The following is a 27,727-nucleotide window of genomic DNA, read 5'->3' as shown; positions in this document are numbered from 1 at the left end:
ACAGTGTATCCCCCTTTACAACTATTATATTCTAATAAAATCATTAAAATCATGAACTCCAATAATGATGGTTTTTAAAGACCACACTATTAATTATCTCCAGGAATATGTTAACTTTCTGAGTTATTTCTGTAATGTTTTAATTCTCTTTTTCTTTTTTTGAGGCAGAGTCTTGCTATGTAGCCCAGCCTGGCCTCAAATTTGTGATCCTCTTGCCTCAGTTTCCCAAGTGCTGGGATTAAAGGAGCTAATGAGTATGCCTAACATATTTTAATTCTTAATAGCTAGCATAAGTTACTCTTGCAATTGGGATGAAAGGTTATTATTTAATGCAGGTTGAAATTAGCAATCTTATGATTTTTTTGTTGTTGTTGTTCTTGTGAAGTAATCTCCTCACCCTGCTATATCAGGTAAGCCTCCTGCTTGATTTTTACAATTTATACTTTTCTACAAATTTCCAGGAACTTGTTATGAATGATGTTAGAGACTGTTTATTCAGACATCATTTTTTTTCCTCTAGACTAGTAATGTCCAACAGGAATTTATTGCAAACTACATATGTAATTTTTAATTTTCTAATAACTACATTTAGAAAGGGAAAAGTAACAGGTGCAATTAATTTAAATCATATATTCTATTATCTCAACACACCCAAAATATTACCATTTCACACGTAAAGGATATAGGTGGGACTGGGATTTGAACTCAGTACTTCACACTTGCAAAGTGGGTACTTACTGCTTGAGCCATATCTCCAGTCCATTTTGGTCTGGTTATTTTGGAGATGGGGGTCTCTTAAACTATTTGCCTGGGCTGGCCTTGAACTACAATCCTCCCAATCTCAGCCTCCCAAATAGCTAGGGTTACAGGTATGAGCTCTTGGTGCCCAGCTGGATATAAAAAATATTAATGAGATATTTCACATTCTAATTTTTATACTAAAATTTAAGTTAAAATTAATTAAGATCAAATTTGAAAAAATCAGTTTCCCAATCAGATCAGTCACATTTCAAGTGCTCAGTAACCAAACATGGTCATATCGTGCCCAGTGCAAATATAGGACATTTCCTCTGGACAGTGCTGGTCTAGACTTTGAACTCTAGGTGAATAAAAATCTGTCTTACTCATTTTGGAGTTCTACAAATCTACTGCCACATGGTAGGAATTCCCTAAGTGAAGAATCCACTCTTGGGTCCTGGACTGGAGTCATCACAAATAGGAAAATGATGAAGAGAGAGAAGAGTGAAAAGACAGATCTCCACAACATGGCGGTGGGTGACCTTGTTTGTTCTTCTAAGGAAAAACAAATAGCTGTTTACTGGGAGCTCTTTTGAACTGTGTGTTGCAAACAGCAAATGATGTGTGGAAGAAATATGTTTGTTCTTCCCAACTGAGTTAATATTTAAAAAAAAAAAGTAACGAGTGATGGATTTTTTCACAACTGCAAAGGTTATCTTGGGAAGAAGACTGGTGCCCAGAGTGAGCTGGGACCTGTTGGATTGACAGTGGTTGTCTGCTGGTGGCAGAAGGGGGCAGCAGAGAGCTGCTAGGGTGGTAAGCTCTGGGGAACCCCAAAGGACAGGTAGGCAGAAAAAGAACATTAGGGTGAACCCAAGGCAGGTACTCATAGGCGAAAAGGAAAGCCAGGCTACAAAGCACAGTGTTAAGAGAGAAGCCAGAGCAGAATAGGGCAAGGGTACAAGGAAAGACGCTGGGAGTCTGGCTTTCCATATCACTTTAGAAGATTTCCCCTTTTCTTTTTTCTTAAATTATAAGCAAAGTGAAGAAAATGAAAGTTACTGTTTACCACATAGAAGTTTTGGAGATTTGTATAGCCAAATCACTTAGTATATTTCCTTCTTTTTTTTTTTTTTGGCGGCACTGGGATTTGAACTCAAGGCCTCTACTACTTGAGCTACTCCACCAGTCCTGTATATTTCCTTCTGATATAATAAAAAGCTGTTTTTTTGGTTTTTTTTTGGTGGTACTGGGGTTTGAACTGAGGGCCTCATGCTTGGTAGGCAGGCACTCTTACCACTTGAGCCACTCTACCAGGTATAAGCTGCTTTTTAAAAAGCTTAATATTCCATGAACACCTTTTTGTGTCTAAAAGATGTAGTGTTGTTATATAATTTTTTTTTTTTTTGGTGTTGGGGATTGCACCAAAGGCTTCGTGTATGCTAAGTATACACTCTACAACTGAGCTATATACCACAAGTCCTATACACATCTTTTTTTTCTTTCTTTCTTTCTTTTTAAGGTACTGGGGGTTGAACTCAGGGCTTCACACTTGCCAAGCAAGCACTTTATCACTTGAGCCACTAACCAGCCTTTTTGTGTTGGTTATTTTTTATTATTTTTTAAAAATTTTATTTATTTATTTTTAATTTTTATTTTATTCATATGTGCATACTATGTTTGGGTCATTTCTCCCCACTTCCCCCACCCCCTTTCTCTCCCCCACATCCCCTCGCTACCAGGCAGAAACTATTTTGCCCCATCTCTAATTTTGTTGAAGAGAGAGTATAAGCAATAATAGGAAGGAACAAGGGTTTTTTGCTAGTTGAGATAAGGATAGCTATACAGGGAGTTGACTCGCATTGCTTTCCTGTGCATGTGTGTCACCTTCTAGGTGAATTCTTCTTGAACTAACCTTTTCTCTAGTTCCTGGTCCCCTTCTCCTATTGGTCTCTGTTGCTTTAAAGTATCTGCTTTAGTTTCTCTGCGTTGAGGGCAACAAATGCTATCTAGTTTTTTAGGTGTCTTACCTATCCTCATACCTCCCTTGTGTGCTCTCGCTTTATCATGTGATCAAAGTCCAATCCCCTTGCTGTGTTTGCCCTTGATCTAATGTCCACATATGAGGGAGAACATACGATTTTTGGTCTTTTGGGCCAGGCTAACCTCACTCAGAATGATGTTCTCCAATTCCATCCATTTACCAGCAAATGATAACATTTCGTTCTTCTTCATGGCTGCATAAAATTCCATTGTGTATAGATACCACATTTTCTTAATCCATTCGTCAGTGCTGGGGCATCTTGGCTGTTTCCATAACTTGGCTATTGTGAATAGTGCTGCAATAAACATGGGTGTGCAGGTGCCTCTGGAGTAACCTGTGTCACAGTCTTTTGGGTATATCCCCAAGAGCGGTATTGCTGGATCATATGGTAGATCTATGTTTAGCTTTTTAAGTAGCCTCCAAATTTTTTTCCAGAGGGGTTGTACTAGTTTACATTCCCACCAGCAGTGTAAGAGGGTTCCTTTTTCCCGCATCCTCACCAACACCTGTTAGTGGTGTTGCTAATGATGGCTATTCTAACAGGGGTGAGGTGGAATCTTAAGTGTGGTTTTAATTTGCATTTCCTTTATTGCTAGAGATGGTGAGCATTTTTTCATGTGTTTTTTTGGCTTTTTGAATTTCTTCTTTTGAGAAAGTTCTGTTTAGTTCACTTGCCCATTTTTTTATTGGTTCATTAGTTTTGGGAGAATTTAGTTTTTAAGTTCCCTATATATTCTGGTTATCAGTCCTTTGTCTGATGTGTAGCTGGCAAATATTTTCTCCCACTCTGTGGGTGGTCTGTTCAGTTTAGAAACCATTTCTTTTGTTGAGCAGAAGCTTTTTAGTTTTATGAAGTCCCATTTATCTATGCTATCTCTTAGTTGCTGTGCTGCTGGGGTTCCATTGAGAAAGTTCTTGCCTATATCTATTAATTCCAGAGTATTTCCTACTCTTTCCTGTTGTGTTAGTTATTTTTTAGACAGGGTCTTCCTTTATGCCTGGGCTGGCCTGGACTGCAGTTATCCTATTTGTGCTTCCACCCACAGCTGTAATGACAAGCATGAACCACTCCCAGCTATGGGCTTCGATGGTGTCTTTCGACCTTCTCCCCTAGGCTGGCCTGGAGCTAGGATCCTCCTAATCACCTCCAGAGTAACTAAGATTACAGGCTTGAGCCATAATACATACTATACTCTATACATACTATTATTTCCCCCCTGTCGGACTAGGGTTTGAACTCAGGGCTTCAAGATTGCAAAGCACGCACTCTACAGCTTGAGCCACACCTCCAGTTCATTTTTGTTCTGGTTATTTTGTAAATGGGATCTCATGAACTATTTGCCTGGGCTGCAAATAGCCTCTCAAGTAGCTAGGATTATAGGCGTGAGCCACCAGCACTGGCTTACACGTCATTTTTTGTTGGACGCCTCATCTTTGGTTGGTGTGAATTTGTTCTACTTGATTTAACCAAACGTCAATTGAAAATGCTAGGATTTTTCTAGTTTTTCATCATTTTAAATGATATAAATCCAAGATAAATTTTTGCGTGTCTTCATGATGATTCCTTAGAACAAATTTCTGAAAGTAGCATGCACAGAAATACATATCTGTTAAGTTTCTGGATTTAAATTACCAAACCCTACTCTTGGGGGTACACTCTTCCCTTAGTGCTCACTACCCTAAATCTTCACCAACTCTGGGTAACATTTTTTTAAGAAACCAACCTACCATAGCATAAAAAGAAAAGAAAAGAAAAAACCCCAACATCTCATTTTTGAAAAGTAGCTTTTTTTTTTTGAGTCAGGGTCTCTCTGTGTAGCCCAGGCTGTGCTCAAACTTGAGATCTTCCTGCCTCTGCCTCCTGAGTACTGTGATTACAGGGGTATACCACCGTGCCCCAGCTGGAAAAATAACATTGATTATTATAATTTTTTTTAATGTAGTGCTGGGGTTGCAGAGCCTCTTGAGTGCTAGGCAAGTTCTCTACCACTGAGTTACACTGTTAGCTTTGAACTTTAAAATTTTTTTTAATGTTTGCTCATATATGGGTTGTATGTCTATGTGTGTGTCCTGCTTATTTTTGCCATTGTCCATTTTCTACAAGATACTTTGCAATCTTGTAGTCTCTAAGTGCTGTCTACATAGTATGGATGTTAGCCCTTTATCATATATGCTGCAAATATTTTCTCTGTACACTGTTTGCCCATCATTGTTTTTTTGAACGTGGTTTCCCAACAGTTTGGTGTTTTTGTTTTTTTTGTTTTTTTTGCTGGGCATTGAACTTAGGGCCTCGTTCTTGCTAAGCAGGCACTTTGAACCACTTCATCAGCCTTAATTTTTTAAAAAAAATAAACTTTCTATTTTGGAATTATTTTCAGAATAATTTTAGATTTACAGAAAAGTTGCCAAGAGAGCAGAGAGAGACCCTGTATTCCTTCACCCAACTTCTGACATCACCACCTTACATGGCCATGGTCCATTTAGCCAACAGATGGAAATTCCGTAAGATTTTACAGGTGCTTTGTTTTAATGGTAGTGCAAAGAATCCAGCAATTCTGATATAACGTCATCTTCTGTGATGGAAATTTTTATTTCAAGTTGCGTCGATTGAAATTTGGAGCATGTTTCTAACCCCCCCACCCCCTCAGAAATCAGGATTTTGTGCATTTCCCAAAGCTTCAAAGTGTATTAATCTATAATGCTCTGAAATATCCTTAAAAGTTTATTCATTGTGCTATAAAACTCATTTTACTATGAACAACCGTGTTTCTATAGGCAAAGACATCCAGAGTTTTGATTCTGAAGGTCTTTGGAGTCTGAGAATTGACTGAAGGATTTAATTTGTGGTTGTCTTACTGTGGTCCCACTTAGTAGCCTTCCCATCCTGCTGTTAGGCTCTCTCACCTTCTGGGGTTACAGGGCAAACACCCCAGAAATGTGCCTAACATCATCCTCAGAGGGAGTAACATGCCATTAGAGCACTTTTTGAATGAGAGCTATCACCTTTCTCTTTCTAAATTATAGCTTCCCCAGGGACAGGTTGATAAAGAAGTATTTGGTCTAAAATGGTCTTTTCATAGAGCCGAGTAGAATTACCTGGGCTAATTGGGCACTGCACAGTGTCAGAGCTGAGAACCAGACCTCAGGATGGAGCTCCTAGTGCCTGCTCTACCTCAGACCAACCCTGGGGCTTTACATAAGCCCCTTCCCCTCTGGGAAACTGATTTCTTCATCCTCAAAGCCGGGGGGCTTCAATGATCTCTTTCCGGCTGGAGATTTTCTTAGTGACTCTCAAAAACATATTTTATTGGGGATGATGGATATATGATACATAACATTGATTGTGGTGATAGTTTCACCGTGGGTATATACCTATGTCAAGACTTATCAAATTGCATATTTAAAATATGTGCAGTTTTCTGTATGTTATGTATAACTTAATACAACTGTTTATAAAACAGATTTCGGGGCCATGCATGGTGGGGTGAGCCCATAATTCCAGCTTTGCAGAATTTGTAGGAAGATTGCAGTCTGAAATTGGTCCAGGGAAAATAAGAGAACCTATGTGAAAAATAACTAAAAGCAAAAATGGGCTGGGCATGTGGTTCAAGTGGCAGTGCCTGTCTTGTGTGAGGCCCAGAGTTGAAATCCCAGTACCACCAAAACAAAAGATTTCAACCTAATTCTAGAGCATGAAGAGGTTGGAAGGACAATGCCCTATTGTGATATGGATCTCTCTCTCTCTCCCTCTCCCCCTCCCTCTGTCTCTCCGTCTCCCCCTCTCCCCTCTCCCTCCCCATCTCTCTTTCCCTTTCTTTCTCTCTCTTTGGCAATACTGGGGTTCAAACTTTTGCTGGAAGCATTCTACTGCTTGAGCTCCACCTCCAGCCCCAGAATGCCTCTCTGAGCCCATTGTGAACATCCCATCTGCACCACCCAAGCCACGCTTGGCATCTGTATCTCTCCAGGAGTTTCCTTCTTGGCTCCCTTGGGCTTTCATGCATGCTCATGCTGCAAGGTTAATCGTTCTTGAAGCTGCTCCATCAATTGCTTACCTGCTTGGAATCTTCCAAGGCTCTTGGCCTCTCTATTTCATCAGCAGCAGACTGTTCTGCTTAGATTGTGAGGGTCCCCACCCTCTGGCCCCCTCTCCTACTTCTTGTCCCCACCACTCCCAGGTCCAATCTTTGCTCCAGTGGGGCAGGTTTCCTTCTTAACCCCAGGATGTGCATGTATTTTCCCATTCTTCACCTAACTCCTGTTTTCCCACCACCAGTAATCCAGCCTTTCTTACCCTTGTCTGGCCAAATCTTACTTGTCCTAAGACTCAGCTAGAGCTCCATTTTTTCCAGGAAGCTGTGATTATTGCTCCAAGTATATTCATTACAATTAATTGGGCTACCGTTTATTTGATGGTTGCAGAGGACATGAGGATGAATTATGGTGTTTGCTTCTGGGTTTTTGTCTTCTCCCTGACTCTGAAGAGGAAGAAAAAAACCAAGTTAATCTAGTAATTTCTTCAACCAGAAACACAATATATATACCTTTCCCTTTCCAGTAAGTACTTGAGCAATCAAATCCAGGGATTTAAAGTGTGTGCATATGAAAAATTTGACACACAGGGGACGGATGAAAATTCCTCGGCAGCTGTTCGTGATTGATTCTTGCTAGGCTGGCTATAATGAGTGTGAAAGACTACAAAGCAATAAAGTGTGATTCCTAAAAGAAAATAGGCATATTTTCTTCCCATGCAATGAAGAATAGATTATTGTAGATCTATGTTTATGGACAAGGAAAGGTTACTTAAAAAAAAAAAAAAACCTTTGTTTAAAAAAACAGTCTATGCAATATGGTCTAAACTTTGCTTAAGAAAAAACAAAAATAAAACTCTCAAGCATTGAAAGAAACTGGAAAAGATAGGCACCAAATGGTTTTCTTTGGGTGGAAGAATTACTGGTCACTTAGTAAAACCCTTCCTTTTAATCCAAACTTTCTATAACAAGAAATGTCATTGTTTTAATCAGAAAGACATTTTCATTTTGGGAAAAAGTGTGGAAATAGGGATATCAATTTGGTGCAAATGCAGATGGATCACTTTAGAGACAGTGCAAAATTAAATATTAAAAGACATTCTGTTTTGTTTATTTAATATTGAGTGAGGGCTGGAAGGGGCCACATCTACAGGGACCTTCAGCAGATGTGGACTGAGTGACTGCAGTTGCAGGGCAAACTCTATAAAAATAAACAAATGAGCAGACTAATGGGATGTGATAGACAGGATGCCTGAGTAATTACTATAAATGCTTTGCCCTTTTTTTTGTCAAACACCCAGAAAGGACTATAACCTCTAGGTCTATTAATCTGGCTTATATCACTAAGCAGAGCTAGGGGCACTTTATGTTCTAAATCATAACTGTATGATTTGACCTTGGTGTGCTCTGACAATTTTGTTTTCTTTTCCATCAAAGTTTGTTATCTCATCTTAGGAATGGAAAAATGTACAGATTGGTGATAGCACACCAATGGGTGTCTACAACCTTGAGAATTTCATGTGCAGGTGAGAATTTTACCAGGTGGGAATTCACTGGAGTTCTCAGAGGGCCATGGATCAGCCTCAGCAGCGCTCCCTATAAATAAAGTTCAGGAAGGACTCTGAGTTCTTTCTGGATTCTGGATAAAACTTTGACCATGAGGTTGATCCTGTTACTTGGTGCCCTTTTTGGGCATATCTACTGTCGAGAAACATTTGTGGGGTAAGTTACTCTTTCTGGTGCTTACTTGAATTTTACTTACCTGATTCAGGGAGGCTTTCATTTGATTGTTATAGATAATGGGAATATGTGGTCAGTGTCTTCAGAGTTCTCTTAGATTTGGGAGCAGGATAGTGGGAAAAAATAGGAGAATGTATCAAAAAAAAAGTGATGAAAGACATTGTAAGGGAGAAATAAGTGAAAACTGTCAAAGTCAAAATACAGAGATAGATCAATAAAGGAAGTTTTATTTGGGAGTAAAGAATAGAACTGTAGTGGAGGGTCCACATGCACAGGCCAAGTTGGTCTCTGTATGTCTGGACAACAAGGGAAAGACTAGGAGTTTTATGAGGACAGAGAAATCTATAGAAGTGATTCTGAATGAAGGTTCATTGGCACTTTCCAAGCTTGTGGGAGCTGGCAAGCTCTGATTGGAGAGTGGGGGCAGTTACTGTGTAAAGCTAGTTTTAAGGTTATAGTTGGCACATTCCTTCACCAGCTGCTAAGTAAAAGTGGTTTGAAAGATAGGGCAGGCTGTTTCGTTGGATTGTTTTTTGCACATGTCATCACCTGTTTCCATTTCTTTCCCATGGCCCACAACTCCATTTTAGTGGGCTGTGACAGGGATGACTCCATTTTGTGTAATGAATTTTCAAAAAATTGATCAGACATAAGCCTATTTCTCTCCATCCTTACTCATTTTCCCTTCCAAAAGTCAGAATGTGGGAATGGTAGGCATCAGGGAATACCAAGCTGTTTGGTTAGTTGTCTCAGTGACAGTCACAGCTAAGTGTCAAAGCTATTCTTCACCTCTTCTGCGCCACCCCTCACCCCCATGTCCCTCTTCCCGGGTAGTGGAACCTCAGGAAGAGGGAAGGCCAGAATGGTAGTCTTCCCTAACTCCTCTTATGATGTTAGGACTCATCCTTGCTCTGAGTGAAGTGCTTTGGTTACACAGTCTCTGAAGAGCTTTGGGCTGCATCTTTGGGGAGTGTTCCAGTGAACTAATGAAGCAATCAAATAAATTTGGTTTAAAAAAAGTAGACAATCAAATAAAGTTGGAATCAGAATATTAAACAAAATATAGGATTTCTAGAACATACACTAAGTTAGTGTGTGTTATAAATGTGTTAGAAGGGATCTAGGTTGCAGCATAGACCTTATTTTAAAAAAAACACCCCTCCCCCTTTGGCTGAGCAACCCAAAGGACTGCTGTTCCTTAGAACGAATGCCAGGAAATATTAGTCTAATGTATTACTTCTCCCAGTGTCTTCTCATTTTAAAGGAAGACTCCTGGGAGTCCATGCATTAACCCAAAGTAATGAGACTCCAGTGGAGGAATTTTCAGCCACTTGTGGAAGATGGGTACTTTGAGGCAGAAAAGCTTTGAAGAACTTGCATTCCATCACTTGTGTGTTTCACTAGAGTTCACTGGAAACTGTGAGGCTTGGTTTCATACAAGACCTGTCTATAACTCATTGCACTATTCCTTCCCCACTGAACCATACACAGGAAATCAGCCTGCTTGAAGAAAGGGATAGAAGAGGGAAGGCTCTGTCACCAAGGAAAAGGCTGTAAGAGTTCAGCTCTTCCACCCAATCTCTTCTCTAAGACTATAAATTTGCCAGTTTGGGGATTTCTCTTTTCTGCCATGATGTCTTTAATATCCTTTATTCCTCACTGGAAGTGCGTGTTGTATGCATGCTTTGTTTGGGATCCAATTTTCCCTGTCCCAAATTTGGGTTTGGAGATGGAACCCTGATACGTTTTCAGTTGTAAAAACAAAACCAAACGCAAACAACACAATGAAAAACCAAGCCCAGAAAACCTTAGGTCTACCCAGATTCAATCCGATTCCTCTTATAAGTACTAAATTAATTATTCCACTTTTTTTTTTTGCTTCTTTCTGAAAAACAGGAGCAGACTTGTTTTAAAAAGCCAATACTTTATGAGCAGCAGGTGTTACTTGACACACACTCATTAGCTAAAGGAAAGGTAACTTTAATGGCAAGCTTTCTGCTAGGAACAGGTACACCTCTAAATTATTATTTAGATAACATTTCTTTGGAGGAAATAAAGCCATTCTGCTACCTCTTCACTCCAGGGATGTGGGTCAGTATACTATTTATTAGTTTCTGGGTTTTCAAAGACATTATTGATTCACACTCATCTCTTATACGAAGAGGCTGACAGGAGCAGAAAGCAACAGGAAACAGTGTCCAGGTTTTGCTTTTAATGTCATGTCTGTCATTAATACTCTTTAGAGACCAAGTTCTTGAGATCATCCCAAGCAATGAAGAACAAATTAAAAGTCTGGTGCAACTGGAGGCCGAAGAACATCTCCAGGTATTTGTTCAACTGAGGCTTTTGTTTCCCAGCGAGTCGTCAGACAGGACAACCGACAGTCTATCTCGGACTGTATTTTGACTCCTTTGAGATAGTGTGGGATAGTAACTTACAGAGCTGGAATTCCAAAACCCCAGGCTCTAGTCTCAACTCCATGACAATGGACAAGTGATCTTCCTGTGATTTACTGTACCAATCAGAAAAGCAGGGTATAGAAAAATATACCCTTTTCCTCTGTCATAGGCATATTGCTAGAAGGAAAAGAGATATTGAATGTGAAAGTTACTTTGAAAAATTGTCAAACACCTTTAATGCATTATTTCCCTTCTGAAATAATTTATAGGATTGATATCCTATTATGAAATGAATTAGATCACTTGAATGCCAGGTTGTTTAAAAAAAAAAAAAACAACACTGCCATAGTGTTAAATAATCTTTTCCTCTGCCAGTTTTAATTCCTGGCCATGGCAGTGGGAGGGAAGCTGATGCTTGGATATTTAAAACTCTGGCTGCTGTATCATAGTGATTCCACAATGATTCTGGTTTTGTGGGCTCAAAATAAACCAGATAGCAAATTGATTTATTGAAACCCATCAATGCTGAACTGTCTATTTCCTCAGAAAAACCCACTCATTGTCTTGTCTTGGCCTTTTATCCTTTCTAGCTTGATTTTTGGAAATTACCCACCATCCCAGGGAAGACAACCCATGTCCGAGTTCCCTTTGTCAGCCTCCAGGCCGTCAAAGTTTTCTTGGAGTCCCAGGGAATTGCTTATTCCATCATGATTGAGGATGTACAGGTAATTATGCCATAGAACAGCCTCCCAGAGGCTTGCTGGATCTTGAGTACTCTACCAGAGAAGGTACCTGTGGGTGTCAGTCCTGTCTATCTTCAGTGTGGACTACCCCTGCACAGTGGTAGGGAGGCCCTGTCTCTCTCTCATTTGCATTGGGCACAAATGGAATATGGTAACAAAGAACTGAAGGAAAGGATAAAAGAGAAACTGTAGCATGAAATAAAAAGTGCACACTGTAGGGTGTTGTTCAAAACAGGGAAAAATAAGCTGTTAGTCAATTAGTTTTTAATTAGAGGTTAACTCGGAAAGGCAGGCTGAGCCATAAGACTCTGTCTTCGAGGTCAGGAGGTGTGGCACAAGTGGTGGAGTGCCTGCTTTGCAAGAAGGAAGTCCTGACTTCAAATTCCAGTTCCACCAAAAAAAAAAAAAAAAAAAAAAAACTTTCACCTTATATTCACAGTGGCTGGCTGGCCACAGTTCCATTAATGCCTCCTCCCATTTTAGAGTACTACCAGAATAAAGGAAGGCCATGACTTAGACTGTATGGACAGGATGAGAAAAGCTTGGTACTGGGGACTGAGTGTCCCCATTTCCTTTACAATTGAAGACAAAAATGGATTGCTACCAACTAATCATAGAGTTGGTTTATCTTAGGTTCTGTTGGACCAAGAGAATGAAGAAATGTTGCTTAATCAGAGAAGAGAACGGAATGGTAACTTCAACTTTGGGGCCTACCATACCTTGGAAGAGGTAGGTGTTTCAACATGAGCGTCAGAGAAATGAACCAGTGTCTCCTCTGAAGACAAGACCAATACTTCATCATGGTGATTTCATGCCCTAGAATTTATTCTATTTTTCCCCTAGCTCCTCCAAGTTTCATAAGGTCTCATAGCCAGTACCCATATCACCTAGCTTACTGCAAGGTCTGAAGTCTCCTGTCCATTACAACAGCCACATGGTTATTTTGAAAGTGTCCAGAGTGTCTTAAGTGAGACCATAAATATCCCTGTCACTCTCTTCCCCTCAACTCCTCTTGTTAATTTCTGCCCTGCCCTGCCCACACAGCCCCTGGAGAAATGTGCTTCCTGGTTGCCATCTATGATGGAGTCATGGACCACCTTAAGACCTCTGATTGCCAGGCAAGGTCTGATTGCCTGCCCAGGCCTCTAAGGCTGCACTGTAGCAAAGTCTATGTAGTCTTGACTGTCTTTCCTGAGTTTTGTTGGTCCATTTCTCCATCTGTGTCACATGTTGCTAGATGGTACCTGGGCAGTGCTGCATTTATCTCTGAGATACAGAGCTATTCTTGGGATCCATAGGGGTCTGTCTGTATTAACTTTCAGTGTGGTAGGTAGAAAGGGGGCAGAAGATGACATTGAGCGATTAAGGGGTGAGGTGGGTAGAGAAGAGCCAGAGGAAGTGCCTGGTAGGTACCAAGTCTCCAAATCAGCATTCTTTTTTTTTTCATACTGGGGAACTGAACCCAGGGCCTTGTGTATGTATGATAGGCGAATACTCAATCACTGAACTACATCCCCAGCCCCTCCAAATCAGCAGTTTAAAAATGCATACTAGCTCTGGCTTTTTTGTTTGTTTGTGGCAAAAACTTCTCTGATCTAAACATTTTTGAGAGCTAAAATCTGACCCAAACTGACTTGCTAATTTGTTTCACTACCAGAAATTTAGTGTTCTTGAACACAGAGCAGCCTCCCTTCTGTAATATACAATATATGCTTGCTGTCACCATTCTACAAAATCTGCCCCTCAAGAAAGACATACATCTTAGTTTGGCGTGAAAAAGAAAATCGAGTGGAAGAAACCAGATGCACACTCTCTCCCCTTTGGTGGTCCCACAAACTGGTGTGTGCCACAGCAAATGCTGGCAACAGCTGGAGAGGCTGTTCTCATCCTAGTAGCCCTCCAGACCGTAGCGCAGGTCTCAGTCCCATCAATGGAAGCAGCCTGGCTTCCTGGAGGATGCACAGAATTTCAATGAGCTTTGAAAACAGGAGCCCGAGGAGCCAGTGGCAGGCGCCCCATTGTCCCTGGGCCTGCACTAACTCTGCTACATTTCGTATCCCTAGCCCCTAACTCCATCTTTTTTGGTACCAATAAATTTTGCATTTTTTTCCTGCTAGCAAAAGGGAGAAACTTCCTAGCTGGGGAAGCTGCAAGGGGGTCCGGGAAAGCCACAGGCACGCCAAACAAGTGTCATTTTGTTTTGCACGGAACTGAAAAGAAGGGAGCTCATAAAATGGCTTTTCCCTACCAGAATGACTCATCATCCCTGAGCTAGGACGCAAACTTCCCTCAACCCTTTCTCCAGCCCCTGTCTAGCTTGTGGCTCCACTCTGTCCCCAGGAAATGCGAATGGAGGTGAGAGAAGAAAGTCACCAATCGAGGCATGTAATCATTTGCAAATGTTTATCTGTTCATTTGCTCAGATCTCCCAAGAAATGGATAACCTCGTGGCTGAGCACCCTGGTCTAGTGAGCAGAGTGAATATTGGTTCTTCTTTTGAAAACAGGCCCATGGATGTGCTCAAGGTACAGAAGGAGACTGCAGTGGTTTTAGCTTTCGATGCTTCTAGAACCCTGCCCCTCCCAGCTGGGCCCGCAGAATGGTCTTTTTTTCCCCTTTTTTTTTTTTCCTTCCCTTCTTCTAACCGGTCCTTGCTGGTTTTGAGCAGCCGCACCACCCGCCCCCTTGCTTTTTCTTTTTTTTGTTTTCCTGCGCAAGCTGACGCAGGTCTGCAGGAGAGAATTGATGCTCTTGTCCTGATGGATGCGCTTGCAGGGAACCAGGGCCAACGAGCCAATAGGAACCTGGGAGGGGGAAGGGAGGCGGGAGGGGGAGGGGAGAGGAGGCGGGGAGGGGGAGGGGAGAGGAGGCGGGGAGGGGGAGGGGAGAGGAGGCGGGGAGGGGGGAGGGGAGAGGAGGCGGGGAGGGGAGGGAACACTCTGAAATTAATCAAGCTGAGAATTCTCTGCCTTTTTCTCTTTTTCTTTACCTTTTCTTTTTCAAAGCTAATTAGAAAAATAAAATAAAAGCAGGCATTTGCCTGAACTGCATTAAAAACAAAACAAAACAAAAAACAGTTATGCCATGTGCAGAAGGATGACAGGCGGCTGAACCGCAAAGGCAAATGCCCTGAAGGGAAGATGCTTTTTAGGTGATAGATGAAAAAGGGCTAAGGTTTTACAGCAGGTTGTGACCGCTTGTAGTTTCAATACTGAGAGTTTCAAACTTTTGCACTTTGCCCTGAAAAAAGAGTGAAAATTATTTCCCAGACTTCCTAGAAAGAGCTTGTGAAGGAGGGGAAGAGGGGGGAGTAATGTCACAACTCTCAGCTAAATTTGGAAACATGGCTGAGAACCAACCCACTAACTGGGACAGATGGGTTTCTCCAGAGCAGGCTTTCCCAAAGCAGGTCTGGGGGGAGTGGTTTGCCTACTTTGTGACATGGGGTATGGTTGCTGATGTTTACTACACTCCCTTCTTTTTCGCTCCTTTACCTAGTTTCTCCTACCACGGGTCAGGAAACCCTAGACTCCTCCACCTTGGATGTTCCCGGCCTTCCCTTTTCCAAGTGGTTTGGTGGTTGAGGCTATCCTGTGGTTTTGAAAGTTCCCTGCTTTTTACATTTGAGCTCTTTGGAGGAAAAGGCACAAAACTCTTTGAATTAAAACTCCTCAAACCTGTGAAAAAGAATTTTTAACAAGGATTTGCATTTCTCACTTACCTTCTCTGCTGTGTTTTGGGTGCTGCACAGAGGCAGAAGTTGATGGTGCCCAAATAATCTTTTCATCCCCATTTACTGATCCAATTGGCAAAGCTATGGTTCCAAATAATACTAAAGTCACTTAGATCTTAAAACTTAGACTCTGGAAAGCACCTCTGGAGCTTGCCATTCTGTTTTTATGAAGGTCTCAAAGGTTATCGTGAGCATTCATAGAACTAAGATAGTACAATCCTTGCATAAATTTGGAAAATAGAGAAACAAAAAAGAAAAATCCTTGTAATTCTAATTTCACATCAATGGAATGATAGCTGTAAACATTTTTTTTACTTCTTTCTTTTTCTTATTCCTCCCACTTCCCTTTCTGTCATCCGTGTACACACACACACACACACACACACACATACACACACACACACACACGAATTAGTCTTTTCAAAATTACATGCTATTCTGTCACCTATTTCCCTCCCAATTTATAGCACGTGAATGTATTTTTATGTCATTACATTATCTGCAATGATTTTTTTTTTAAAACAAATATCAAAGGAGGAAAAGTCTGCCTCTTGTCAGCCTGCATTTAAGTTTATGTTAAATGAAGGGGACCAGAAAAAAGAAAAAAAAACCAAATAAACCCAAATCAGCAACACCTTAACTAAAAAGAATCCACAGTGTCACTCTCTCCTCTCCTCTTCTCTTTATCACACACACGAGCAGCAAAGGGACTGGAAGGACCAGGGGGAGAGGGTGAGGTGCCCATGGCAATGGAGCCGTTTACACTGCCCATCCTTTTTTCAGTTCAGCACCGGAGGACACAAACCAGCCATCTGGCTAGATGCGGGGATCCATGCTCGAGAGTGGGTTACACAAGCTACCGCGATGTGGACAGCAAATAAGGTCATTTACAGAAAAATCCTCACTTGTTTTGACTTTCTGGGGTCAGGCACACCAAGCAAGCACACAATAGTCTCTGGGGGCTGGAAGGCTGGTGCTTGCGGACAGTCCTTCTCTTAGCACATGGGCAGGAAACAAATCCAGTCAGCCTTTTCTGGTATTGCCCCATCCAGTACCATAGCACGGTGCCCCTGGGCCAACTACTGTGCACTCTGCTAAAAAACACGGCCAGCCAGAGGAGATGGACATGGTGGCAGGAAGGCAGGCCCCCAGGGGTCAGATTTCAGCATAAAAACAGATTAGAGTTTGCTGCTCAGACTCTCAGGGCTAAGGCATGATGTGCTAGAATCTATAACATCCTGAAAGGGCTCAGGCAGAAAACAGAAAAAGGTGCAAGAAGAGCTTACTTTGACCTACAGATCCAAAGCGGAATTTGTTGAGAGCGTTGGGATTGTTTTGAATATTTCCCAAATCTGATTTTGAAGTCAGGATGTAGCAATACCTCTCTTCCACACGTTCGTTGGCAAGAGAGTCAGGACATGGGGCTGGGTGTGACCTAGTCTGGAATTTCTTAAGTAATTCAAAAATGACATGCTATATATCAGAATGTTAATTCATGAGCAAAGGAAATCAGTCCACATCAGATCATTCAAGCATGTGCAACCACGTGCATACTGACTGACACGTTTTTCCCTTCAATTAAAATGCGGTTACCTTTAGGGTATTATGAAATGGATATTTAACAGTTGAATAATAATGCCTTAGGATGGCTGAGCACAGGAAATGAATAAATTTTAATCCAGCAGAAACTTCAAGTCTACCGCAATTGATTGCAAGTAAAAATGTAATTCCCCAAATGGAATTTAACCGGTTCCTTTGTATCTTCAGTAAGGTCTCTGAATATTTAAGTAATCTGACCTTGGTCCTGAGTTCTTTTGGAAAGTTATCCTGTGTAAGATTAAGGAATATTAAAAAATTTTTCTTTGGTTCATAGATTCACATAAACTACACATAACCATGGTCCACCATTGCCAAATGCCTTACCAGAATTAGAAAGAAGAATGTTACTGCTTTTAAGAGAGCATGGATACATGATAACTTTTATTTAATAGAAGTGAATTATCGTGACCAGAAATGAAGGTATAGACATTCGCGTATTAAATTTATTAACACTGCAAGAGACTGAACTGGAAGATTTCTCTTTAATCAACAGTGATTCCCTTGTTTACATTTGGAAAAAAAAACCACATTGTTTTAATATTCTTTCCCCTTGTTCCCAGCAAAAGGGGAGTATGAGGTTGACATGTCCGTGTCTCTGCTTAGATCGCCTCTGATTATGGAACTGATCCGTCCATCACGTCCATTCTGGATGCGATGGATATCTTCCTACTGCCTGTCACAAACCCCGATGGATACGTGTACTCTCAAACCAAAGTAAGCCTGGGTTTTTTTTTTTTTTTTTGTCTTCTTCCACAAGGACTGAAAGGAGATGTGCAGAAACTCTGAAAAGCAAATAAAAGTAATCTTTCTGCTCTTGATTTACTAAATAGAATGCCCAGCCTCTCAGTAGTGGCCCTGAAATGAGGCACAAAGAAGTGTTTATAATCACTTCTTATTCCAACACACGATGTCTTTACATGTCGCCTCAGCCAGAGCCCATTTCGGCTGTTAGGCTGGGCCATTAGAGCACAGTGTTCACCGTGAGTCACCTAGGAGATCGGTTCCAATTATCTCTGCGTTTTTTTGTGGGGGGATTGATACAAGAGGAGGCGGATGTTACCTGCTGAAGATTAGTTGCTGTATAATGCATCCTAGCATTTTACTTACAATCTGTAGAAGAAATGCTTGCTAATATTTCCAAAAAGAGTTATAAAGGGTTTTCCCCCCTTCTAAAATCTCATTACAAAACACTATTGTGGCAATTGTGATCACTTGTATTTTCAAAATGAATCAGAGCTTCCAGTTTATTCTTATAGAGAGCTGGTGACAATGGCAGTAGTGCTATCAAAGAAACTCATACTAACGCTTGTACTCGTCCCATGAGATGTGGTATGAATAAAGGGTTCTGTGGGCAAGTCTAGGAAATACTGCTCTCTATGTCCTCCTCGGAGGTTCATAAAAAACAATGAAAGCAAAAGAACCTTTGCAGTTCTGCAGTACATTTACCAATTTAGCTCCATATTTTCACAAAATATTCTTGCACAAAGCTCCATTTCTCCCCCTTGCCTTTTTGTGGTGGTAGTTGTTAGCATTTCACAGAACTAGTGCTTTCTGGAACGTGGTTTGGCAGGCGTTTATTTAAGGAGATGGGGAAGTAGTCAAAGTGAATCCTGTGGGGGTGGGGATCACACCTCTGGGGTCAGGGAAAGGAGAGCAATTCCAGAGGGCCCTTCTTGGGAGGGAACAAGGAAAGAGGACAGAATGCTGAAGGGACCGGCTCATCAGACTGAATGACTGTCTTTCTTTTTTCCATATTTTTTTGGGGTTGGATTTTTAAAGGATCGTATGTGGAGAAAGACCCGATCCAAGGTATCTGGAAGCCTGTGTGTGGGTGTGGATCCTAACCGGAACTGGGATGCAGGTTTTGGAGGTGAGCGTGGGGACTTGCCCCCTCCCCCCGCCATCAGGGACGGTCAGGCTGTTGTCTGGTCCACTCGTTGGCTTTCAGGGCTCTGCAGTGCGTCAGTGCTCTGCTCATTTAAGATTCAAGCCATTTAAAAACCTCTTTGAAAAACACTTCACTAAATTGTCTTCACAGGAGCGTGATGCTGTCACAGAGCTCTGAGCAGCATTTAATATATTTTGTCTCACAGTTTGGTTTTCCCACAAGCTGTAGCCAGGTTAAGCTTCTGAGTTGAGGGAGCCAGAATTTGCACAATGGCGGGAGCTCAGGAAGCCCTGAACCAACCACTAGAGGGGGTTAAGATCTATCTGGAGGAGAAGCATTACATCATCTATGGATGCTTCGAGAAGGAAAACTTAGAAAAGAAGTACAAATAGGATTAAGAAATTGATTTTTGAAATAGATTCAAAGATAAAACGTTAGCTTGCTGCTGTGCTGTTGTTGACTTGCAGCTCTTCTGTTTTGGAGTCTAGTGGAAGGCTAGTTAGGACTGCTTTATAGTTTCAGGCACCCTTTAAACCTCCTTGTGCGCCACTAATCACAGAATTGAAATTTGTTTGGTTTTTCCTCACTAACCTACAATTACAGTGAGGTTAGGAGCTGGCTCTTTTTCACGTAGAAGGCCATCACTCAATATTTGTAAAACAAATGAATGAAACTGAGACAGGGCACACTAGGGAATTATGACTGGATAAGACTGAGTGGCAGCTTCAGTCATTGCTTTTAGAATTTATTTCTTTATTTTGACATACGGAGAAAATAATCAAAGCACCAGACCCAAAATATTAAACATTCAATGACAATTTTTCCTGGAATGTTGTTCTTATTAAATAATTTTAACATAAGAAGACAGAAGTTGTATTTACATTTTGTCCATGTCACTTAGAGAGCCTACTTGTCGTCTAAGAGGTTCTCTGGCATTCAGAGCCCCTGCTAGGCTGACCATGACCCCCCTTCAGTGGTCTTGAGCAACTCTGGTTGATGAGAGAATCAAGGGTACTGGTGGCCTTGTTGAATGTACTTGTGATCTCCTTGCTGCAGGAAGAGTGTCAGAGGTTCCTTGCATTTGTTTTGTGACTTGGAAGTACAGACGTGTACAGACTTCTTCTCTTGGACACTACAAAATTGGAAGAGATCCCAGAAAATGAACTTGCTAACCTCCCACCCAAATGCAAGAATTCCATCTATAATATTAAATCTAGCATTCATTCCAACAACTCCCACAGAGAGGAGATGATCTAATTTGATAGCTCTTTCTGCCATATAGAGGAACCATATTTTTTAAAGAAGAGATGTGTCCAGAATCACTTCAGTTAGTCTTCCTGCCTGTACCCTTAGGAAGAGACTTGACCTGACACAATGCCGGTCTTGCTCTGATTTCTAGAAGAGGATCCATGGATGGGATGATAACCTCATCCTTATAGTGTCTTCTTAAAGCCTATTGTCCTCACTGGGCCTCTTCTGCTTCCCACCAGGACCTGGAGCCAGTAGCAGCCCTTGCTCCGATTCATACCATGGATCTACGGCCAACTCAGAAGTGGAAGTGAAATCCATAGTGGACTTCGTAAAGAGTCATGGACAAGTCAAGGCTTTCCTTACCCTCCACAGCTATTCCCAGCTTCTCATGTTCCCCTACGGGTACAAATGTACCAAGTTAGATAACTTTGTTGAGCTGGTGAGTTTCTGATACTTTATTTTATCTCAGCAACAACATCCATTGTGTGCACAAGTAAGTTCCAGTCATAAAGTTTAGCACTGAAGAGTATACTAATGACAGGTTATAAAGGTGGCAAGGCCTAAGTCTAACTACTGTGACATGTGCAATGCAGCCAAAGGTGTGAAAGACTTTCCTAAACCAAGTTTCTTTGGGAAACAGAATGCATTAAATTATATTTACTTCAGGGCTGGTTGAATGGCTCAAGTGGTACAGTGCCTTCCTAGCAAGTGTGAGGCTATGAGTTCAAATCCCAGTACCATAAAATATATATACACACATATATACATATGTGTATATGTGGGTATATATTTTTAACTTTAATCTAGATGAGCAGGAATGGGGGTTTTAAATTAAGTGAACTAATTAACTTTTTTTTGAGATAGGGTCTCATTATGTAGCCCAGGCTGACCTTGAACTTGCTATTCTCCTGTGTCAGCCTCCTGAGTACTGGGATTATAGGCATGTACCACCATGCCCAGCTTCAGAAACCTGCTTTGACCATAAATTCCTAGGATGTGCTCTCTATAGCTTAGGGGGAAAAAAAAATGTGGATTTGCATCTGAGGCACTTTGACTGGTTTACAGATGCTCTGTGAGAAGCAGTGCTGCTCCCTGAAACACACAAAGTACATTCATGGGGACTTTGGCTGTATGGCCTGCCATGGCAATACACTGTATACAATGTGGGGTTTAAAATTCTTCCTTCTCTAACTTGACTTTTCTGTCATCTCTCCTGTTTCAAAAATAAGCAAATTGGGCACAGCCTTGGGTCAGATGGTAACATCTCAGGAAGCTGTTCACAATTGAGTAACAACTGTCCCCAGCTGAAGAGAACGTGAAGATATTTCCAGTTTGACTTTTATGCTTGTTTTTTGAAACTCATGTATCAGGGAGGAGTATAGAATTAGGACCTTTTGGACAATTTACCTTCAAACAGACTGTTGTCAGTAGCCACAGGCAGAAATAGAATAGATTTTTCCAATTCAGATGTATCTTTCATCTCATCAGTAGGATTTTAGACCTGTAGGGTAGTTTTCAGAGTTTTGAGGTGACTATTACCAAAGTTGAATCAGGGAAAAAGAATGTCAGGCTTGGAAGGAACCTAAAATGTTCTTTAAATAGACCCAGATAACCTTAAATTACCATCCTGAGGCTACCAGCCATAGTCATAGATTGGATGGCTTTCTGCCTCCAAGAGAACCAAGTCCATGTTGGGGTCAAGTTTAAGCATTAGAGTTCTTCCTTATAGAGAGCTAAAATCTGTCCCTGTGTGTCTCTTACCAGCCCTGGTTTATCATCTGACTCTGTTGAGTCAGTTTATTTTCCCTTTGGAGGAGATCGGTTAATTACTTAAACACCAGTAGTGACCTGCTTCTCCTCCATCTTTCCTTTTCCCTCCTAAGCGAGCCCAATTTCTTTAAGGACTCACCATTTGAGCCCAAGTTCCCTTACTATTCTGGTTGCTGTTTTCTGAGCATGCTTTGGTTTGTCTGTGTTCTTCAAGTGAATATAAAACTTGTGCTGTGGGTTAACCAGTGCAGAGCAGAGCATGGCCTTAACTGCTGTCATCCAGACTGTGCACTTCTGCTAATACAGTTGAGGGTCACATTAGCTTTTGGCAGCAGCACCGTGACGTTGACTCATGTTGGGCTCATTGACAACTGAAACCCCCAGGCTCTCTGAGGCTCCATTCGAGCCAGGTTTCCCCCATCTGGTAATTGTACAGTTGTTTTCCTGGACCCAAGTTCAAGACCTTACATTTATCCTTAGCAAGGACAGTAAAGCCTCAATCAGTCAAAATTGGAACTCTCAAGTAATGGAAAATAGTCTGTGGAGCTCTACTTCTTGGAAAAAGAGACAATCACAGGGAAATAAGCCAGTGTAAGAATCTAGTAAAAAAATCAACTTCCTGGGTACATCTTGGGGTCAGAATGCATTCTCTTCAACACCTTTACACCTACCCTATTTCCATCCACACTCCTGAACAAGGAGAGGTAAAATAATAAACCCTGGAGGAATGCAAACCTGGATGATTAAACAAAAAATGAAGGTCTTCAGGTTGTACTTTCAAAGCCAACAGACTTGTGCTTACTTCTCAGTGAAAGTGATTGAAACAAAAAAGAACACGCACTTATGTCTCAGCTATCCAGAGAGTCAAGATAACCAGAAGTCCTGGTCTTTATGTTTCTATTGGGCAACCAATTTCCCAACAGACAAGAGTCATCCATCCTCCTTTCTTTGGCTCTCAACCTCTAGGATGAAGTGGCCCAGAAGGCTGCCCAGTCTCTGACAAGCCTGCATGGTACCAAATACGAAGTGGGACCAATCTGCTCAGTCATCTGTAAGTACAGTAGTGTGCTGTGAGTTTGTACAAATGACCCACTAAGATGACAGGCACCACCATGCTCACGCCTGCAATCCTAGCTACTTGGGAAGCTGAGATCAGGAAGATCATGGTTGGAGGCCAATCCAGGCAAATAGTTCAAGAGACTCCATTTCCAAAACAACCAGAGCAAAATGGGCTGGAGATGTGACTCAAGTGGTAAAGTGCCTGCTTTGCAAGTGTGAAGCCCCCAGACCCCCACCCCCACAAAAAATGACAGGCACCATGTGAGCTTGGACTGAGCTTTTTTTTTTTTCCTTGAGACAGTCTCACTATGTATCCCAGGCTGGCCTTGAACTCACCATCCTCCTGCCTTAACCTCTTAAGTGCTGGAATTGCAGGTATGTGCCACCATGCCCAGCTTGATTTGAAAGGAATAGACCTTCATGCATGGAACCCACTCTTTCCCAATTTCCCTTAGTAAATCTAGGCTCCTCCCTGAAATACTTACTGTGTGATATCTAGAACAAAGAACTTCCTGAATATGTAAGCTTTGTGCTCTAGCCTAAGCTTGTCTAGATCCTTATGGTTCACTCTCATTGTGTGGACTCTGCCTAAAAAATGGGCCTTTATCAAGGCCTAACCCTGCAGTTGTGCTCTTTTATTCTTCTTCCTTCTCCTGGCTCTGAGCAACCCCATGGACTGGGAGTGTATACAGAACAGGTGTGTACAAAGGGCCTGGAGAAGGGTTGGGGCATAGTTCAGTGGTAGAATGTATGCTTAGCATATACAGGGTCCTAGGTTCAATCCCCAGCCTGTGACACACATACACAAAACAACAACAACAACATCCCAAACCAAAACCAAATCAAAACAAAAAGACCAGTGTCTGGAGAGATAAGGAGGAGAGATGTGGGGAATAAGAGCGATTTCAGGAATAAGTCTAGGGAGACTTTTCTGTCCTAGTGGATTGTAGTACAGTGCTGTGCAAGATCCCAATGTACCTGGTGTAAATTCTGAATCCCTCAAAGGAACAGTCTCTTTCTTTCTCTTTCTCTCTCTCTTTCCCTCCCTTCCTCCTTCTTGTCCTTTCTTTTTGAGACAAGATATATGGTTCAAGCTACAGGAGAGAGAGGAAATGTCAGTCAACAGTATGGTTGCAGAGGAGGGAGAAGGAAAGGGCTAGGCAGAGGCAACAGAGGTAGGTAGTAAGGTTGGAGCAATGGGCAGGAGAGAATCTGTGGGCTGCTCACTTCTTAGTTATAGTTTTCTTAATGGGAGTCTTCTTTAGTGAAGGAGTGATATTTTACTCACTATTTAGTACTCTTCATGGAAGTGAAAAACTTGATCTGACACTACATGTTATAGAATTTTCTCTTTTCTCAAAATTGTTAGGTTTCTTTTTGGTTTTGCTTTTATTTATCTATCTATCTACCTATTTTGCTGTTTATGACCCATTAAATAACTAGAGAAAAGAATCCAGTGATCATCATGCTTTATTGTCATTTTCAATTTCACTAACGATTTTTATCAATGAGCATGAAGGTATCAATCTAATTTAATCAATGTCTGTGTTGTACTCAGCCATTTAAAGTTAACACCATTTCCTGTAGAGTGTGATGTATTTACATCCTAGGTATTTGTTATTCTATTATATTGTTAAATCCTGGTTATTGGGTCTTTAGATTGTTTCAACTCTTTGTTAAAAGTTGAATATATTTTTATAAACTCTTTTTCCTATTAGATGACCTTTTGGGGATGTTTTACTAAAGCAAGATTACCAAATCAAATGTAATGAGCAACTTCAGAGCGTCTGTTACGTATTTTTTTGACTGCTCTCAGGTGCTAGACCTTCTAAACCATGTTCCATGTGGACTTGTCTTCCCTTTTATCAGTGAGACTCTTCAGGGGCCTCTGAGTGGTGGCAGTGGCATTGAGGGAACATAGCTTGAGACCATGATGACAACTTATGACTGAGGAGTGTGCCTTTTTCTGGTTGGCAGCCTTTGAGTAGAGACTGGCGTTCACAAAAGCGGCTGAATGACACTGTGTACTCCCGAGACCCCCATGTGCATCTCAGCCATTTTGCTGTAAGGAATCTAGTTTTTCACCAACCTAGTCTGGGAGTTTTTCTAAGTAAGGTAGACCTTGGAAGATTGAGGGCCAGTATATTTTTCTTGGTGAAGACACAGGTATCAACACATTTCTAATAAGCAACTATCAGACGAATATAGGTTTGTTGTGTGACCATTCATTCATTCACTCAAGTTCTGCCTGCATCTCTGCCCAGAGCTGACTATGGTACCTTTGCCTCACTCCAGCTCTAAGAACTGGTCCCAGTTAAGTACTCTTGCCTCCTGCCTCAGCTGGTGTGGCTCTGGACTGAGCCCCTGCTTCTTTTCATCTGAGAGGTGGGTGGATTTCCTGAGTGGCTTCCCACCAGAGTACTGGGAGGAGCTGCACTGTGATAGCTGCACCTGCTCCTGTTTGGTCCAGGAGACGGTGTCCCTTGATTTCTTCCCCAGGGAGGTAAATGGAAAAACACAGAGGCAGTATAGCTCTGTCACTTTGGAACCAAGTCCCTTTGGGCTAGTCACTCATTCTCCCTTGATTTTTCATCTGTAAAGTGGGTTGTTGAGAGGCTCAGAAAATAATATGTGGAATAAAAGTATTCAGTAACTGTGAAGCTCTGTATAAACATTGATTGAGTCTTCTGGTGAGCTGCTTTTCCCTAGATATTTCTTAATATGGTCTAACTTGACCAGATCCTAGTCATTTATTGGCAATGACACTTATAACCATAGCTGCCATTTATTGAATGCCTATTCTGTGTAACATCATAACTTCTTCACTTAATCTCTCTCTCTGTTTCTTCATCTGTAAAATGAGAACAATATTAAACTTACCCGACTGAGGTAGGCTTTAAGCTAGCCTAACCCATTCAGTGAGCACTCGGCAGATGTGATAATCCTAACTTAAATTATCACATTGGATTCTCACTGCCCTGTTTAGTAAGGAATATATCATCCCTGTTTGTCAAATGAAGCATCTTGGGACTCAGGGAGATAAGTGATTTGTTGTAGATCATACCTAATGATTTGCAAGGTCAGGATTGAGTCTGGAGCAAGTGTTGGAGCCCCTCGAAAACTGTTAGTAGGATGGCCTGTGTTCTGTAACCACGTCAAAGGATAAGGGAATAGTTTTAGTCCCAAGGGAAGATTGAGTTCAAGTCAGTAAGCATTTAGCATTTGTTATTCACCAGGCACTATGTTGGCTACTGTGAGTGAAGACAAAGTCCCAAGTCAGAGGAGCTCTCAGTATCACAGGCTGAGCACTCCTAGTCTGAAAATCCAAAAGGCTCCCAAATCCAGAGCCTTTTGGGCACCAACATGATACCACAAGTGGCACATTCCACACCTGACCTATGAATCAAAACACAGGCACACCAAAAACATTGTACAAAATTCCCTTCAACCTATGTGTGTTAGGTATATATGAAACATAAATGAAGTCTATGTTTAGACTTGAGTTTTATCCTGAAGATATCTTGTCATGTATATAAAAGTATTCTGACATCTGAAAAAAGTCCCAAATCCAAAACAATTCTAGTCCCATGCATTTTGGATAAGGGAAACTTAAACCTTAAGTTTAATTAATAATTCATAATATCAACCTCCAATTTTACTCTTTCTTGACACAACCTTTGTAGTCTTTCCAATGCAATTCTTAGGTGCCATGTCACTTCCTCCGTGGGGACAGCCCCAGCCATGTCCTCCTTTTGACCTCTACCTGCCCTTTGTGGGAGGGACCTCAGGGCCAGCCCATTGCTTAGCTCTTCCAAGTCATGATGCCTCAGGTCTTCACACACTAGTGCCATCTTCCTTCATCATCTATCACGTCAGTGGCCACACGTCTCTCAGGTGCACATTACTGTATTGGCTTAACCATTCAGCAGAGGTTCTGGGCCTTGGATATGACATCAGAGTAGAGCCTTGTGTGAGAGTCCCCTGAGGGCAGGAACCAAATCTCTCACTCCATTTGTAATCCCTCCTCTCCTACTAGAGAAACAGTGCCTGTGCCTTCTAATGGACAAAGTGCTGTGGAAATGGTGTGACCTCCCAAAACCGGGGAAGATGCCAATTAGAGCAACAGGCAGGATGCCAAAGAGGGTGGGTAGAGTCAGAGGCTCCTTAGAACACCAGAGAAAGGCTAAGTATAGAGTCCCTCTGAATAAAACCTTTTGCTTTTCAAATTACTCTTGTATTCTTTCCTAAGTGTGAGCCTCTATTAAACGCTTCCTGCTCCCCAGCCCATGTACACAGGGGCCTGATTTATCTTTGATCATGATGGAACCCAATGTGGAGGTTACATGAGAGGCCGGAGGGAATAACATAACCAGACTTTATTCTCATTTGTCCATCAGACCAAGCCAGTGGTGGAAGCATCGATTGGTCCTATGATTCTGGCATCAAATACTCATTCGCCTTTGAACTAAGAGACACGGGCCGCTATGGCTTCCTCCTGCCAGCCACGCAGATCTTGCCCACGGCGGAAGAGACCTGGCTTGGCCTGAAGACCATCATGGAGCATGTGCGAGACCACCCTTATTAGGGATCTGGGAAATAGACAAACGCCATTAAAATCTCTTTGGTTTGAAGCAAAAGTGGGCTGTGATTATTCCTTTTTTCTGGTTGGAAAGAACCTTTTTTTTTTTTTTTGGGTGGGACTGGGGTTTGAACTCAGGGCTTCACACTTGCA

The 27,727-nt window shown here is 41.7% G+C and overlaps 1 protein-coding gene across 3 annotated transcripts; it reads left to right on the top strand.

Moving 5' to 3' along the window:
• Positions 1-1,144: 1,144 nt before the first annotated feature.
• Positions 1,145-27,645, top strand: Cpa2 (carboxypeptidase A2). 3 transcript variants are annotated; one of them, XM_074063104.1, is made up of 12 exons: positions 1,145-1,271; positions 8,269-8,339; positions 10,797-10,878; positions 11,543-11,677; positions 12,329-12,424; positions 14,119-14,220; positions 16,212-16,310; positions 17,631-17,741; positions 18,807-18,897; positions 20,406-20,605; positions 22,903-22,987; positions 27,393-27,645. In XM_074063104.1, exons 1-12 carry the CDS (start codon positions 1,224-1,226, stop codon positions 27,578-27,580), a joined length of 1,308 nt encoding a protein of 435 aa, XP_073919205.1. In that variant the 5' UTR covers positions 1,145-1,223; the 3' UTR covers positions 27,581-27,645. The 3 variants fall into 3 exon arrangements, with proteins under 3 accessions (XP_073919205.1, XP_073919216.1, XP_020039393.1); XM_074063115.1 differs by lacking the exon at positions 1,145-1,271 and adding an exon at positions 6,333-7,339 and having other exon boundaries at positions 27,393-27,644; XM_020183804.2 differs by lacking the exons at positions 1,145-1,271; positions 8,269-8,339 and adding an exon at positions 8,471-8,535.
• The last annotated feature ends 82 nt before the right edge of the window (positions 27,646-27,727 follow it).

This window comes from Castor canadensis, chromosome 2 (assembly GCF_047511655.1).
Source record: "Castor canadensis chromosome 2, mCasCan1.hap1v2, whole genome shotgun sequence".
NCBI lineage: Eukaryota > Metazoa > Chordata > Mammalia > Rodentia > Castoridae > Castor > Castor canadensis.
Note: the sequence above shows the minus strand (reverse complement) of the source record. Positions and strands in the feature narration are given on the sequence as shown.

Excerpts from the sequence above, each read along its gene's own strand:
- Cpa2 (XM_074063104.1), top strand. The coding sequence starts at position 1,224 with ATGATGAAGAGAGAGAAGAGTGAAAAGACAGATCTCCACAACATGGCG. Across the intron at positions 10,879-11,542 it reads AGGCCGAAGAACATCTCCAG|CTTGATTTTTGGAAATTACC; the intron begins GTATTTGTTCAA and ends TATCCTTTCTAG. Across the intron at positions 14,221-16,211 it reads GGCCCATGGATGTGCTCAAG|TTCAGCACCGGAGGACACAA; the intron begins GTACAGAAGGAG and ends TCCTTTTTTCAG.